Source organism: Volvox carteri (genome assembly GCF_000143455.1).
Source record: "Volvox carteri f. nagariensis unplaced genomic scaffold VOLCAscaffold_58, whole genome shotgun sequence".
Taxonomy (NCBI): domain Eukaryota; kingdom Viridiplantae; phylum Chlorophyta; class Chlorophyceae; order Chlamydomonadales; family Volvocaceae; genus Volvox; species Volvox carteri.
In genome coordinates this window covers 219,366-220,446 of record NW_003307601.1, presented here as the reverse complement: position 1 = coordinate 220,446, position 1,081 = coordinate 219,366, and the positions used below count along the sequence as shown (strand labels likewise).

The window sequence follows — 1,081 nt, the reverse complement described above, 5'->3', positions numbered from 1 at the left end:
AGCCGTACCGCACATCCACCTGTTTACCGTCGCACTCATTGGGTGCGATGGTAGCCGCGCCACACATCCGCCTGTTTACCATCCCACCCATTGGGTGCGATGGTAGCTGTGCCACACATCCGCCTGTTTACCGTCGCACCCATTGGGTGCGATGGTAGCTGTGCCGCACATCCGCCTGTTTACCGTCGCACCCATTGCGTGCGATGGTAGCTGTGCCGCACATCCGCCTGTCTACTGTCGCACCCATTGGGTGCGATGGTAGCCGTACTGCACATCCGCCTGTTTACCGTCGCACCCATTGGGTGCGATGGTAGCCGTGCCGCACATCCCCCTGTTTACCGTTGCACCCATTGGGTGCGATGGTAGCCTCGCCACACATCCGCCTGTTTACCGTCGCACCCATTGGGTGCGATGGTAGCCGCGCCACACATCCGCCTGTTTACCGTCGCACTCATTGGGTGCGATGGTAGCCGCGCCACACATCCGCCTGTTTACCGTCGCACTCATTGGGTGCAATGGTAGCCGCGCCACACATCCGCCTGTTTACCGTCGCACCCATTGGGTGCGATGGTAGCCGCGCCACACATCCGCCTGATTACCGTCGCACTCATTGGGTGCGATGGTAGCCGCGCCACACATCCGCCTGTTTACCGTCGCACTCATTGGGTGCGATGGTAGCCGCGCCACACATCCGCCTGTTTACCGTCGCACTCATTGGGTGCGATGGTAGCCACGCCACACATCCGCCTGTTTACCGTCGCACCCATTGCGTGCGATGGTAGCCGTGCCGCACATCCGCCTGTTTACCGTCGCACCCATTGGGTGCGATGGTAGCTGTGCCGCACATCCGCCTGTTTACTGTCGCACCCATTGGGTGCGATGGTAGCCGTACTGCACATCCGCCTGTTTACCGTCGCACCCATTGGGTGCGATGGTAGCCGTGCCACACATCCGCCTGTTTACCGTCGCACCCATTGGGTGCGATGGTAGCCGCGGCACACATCCGCCTGTTTACCGTCGCACTCATTGGGTGCGATGGTAGCCGCGCCACATATCCGCCTGTTTACCATTGCACCCATTG

The 1,081-nt window shown here is 60.9% G+C and overlaps 1 protein-coding gene across 1 annotated transcript in view; it reads right to left on the bottom strand.

Moving 5' to 3' along the window:
• The window catches only part of VOLCADRAFT_97128 (uncharacterized protein), a gene marked incomplete at both ends in the record, with an annotated part of 18,087 nt that overhangs the window by 8,529 nt on the left and 8,477 nt on the right, over positions 1–1,081 (bottom strand). Inside the window, one exon of the mRNA XM_002956117.1 lies at positions 868–955. Coding sequence (XP_002956163.1) covers positions 868–955 — 88 coding nt within the window. The remainder of the gene's footprint in view (positions 1–867; positions 956–1,081) is intronic.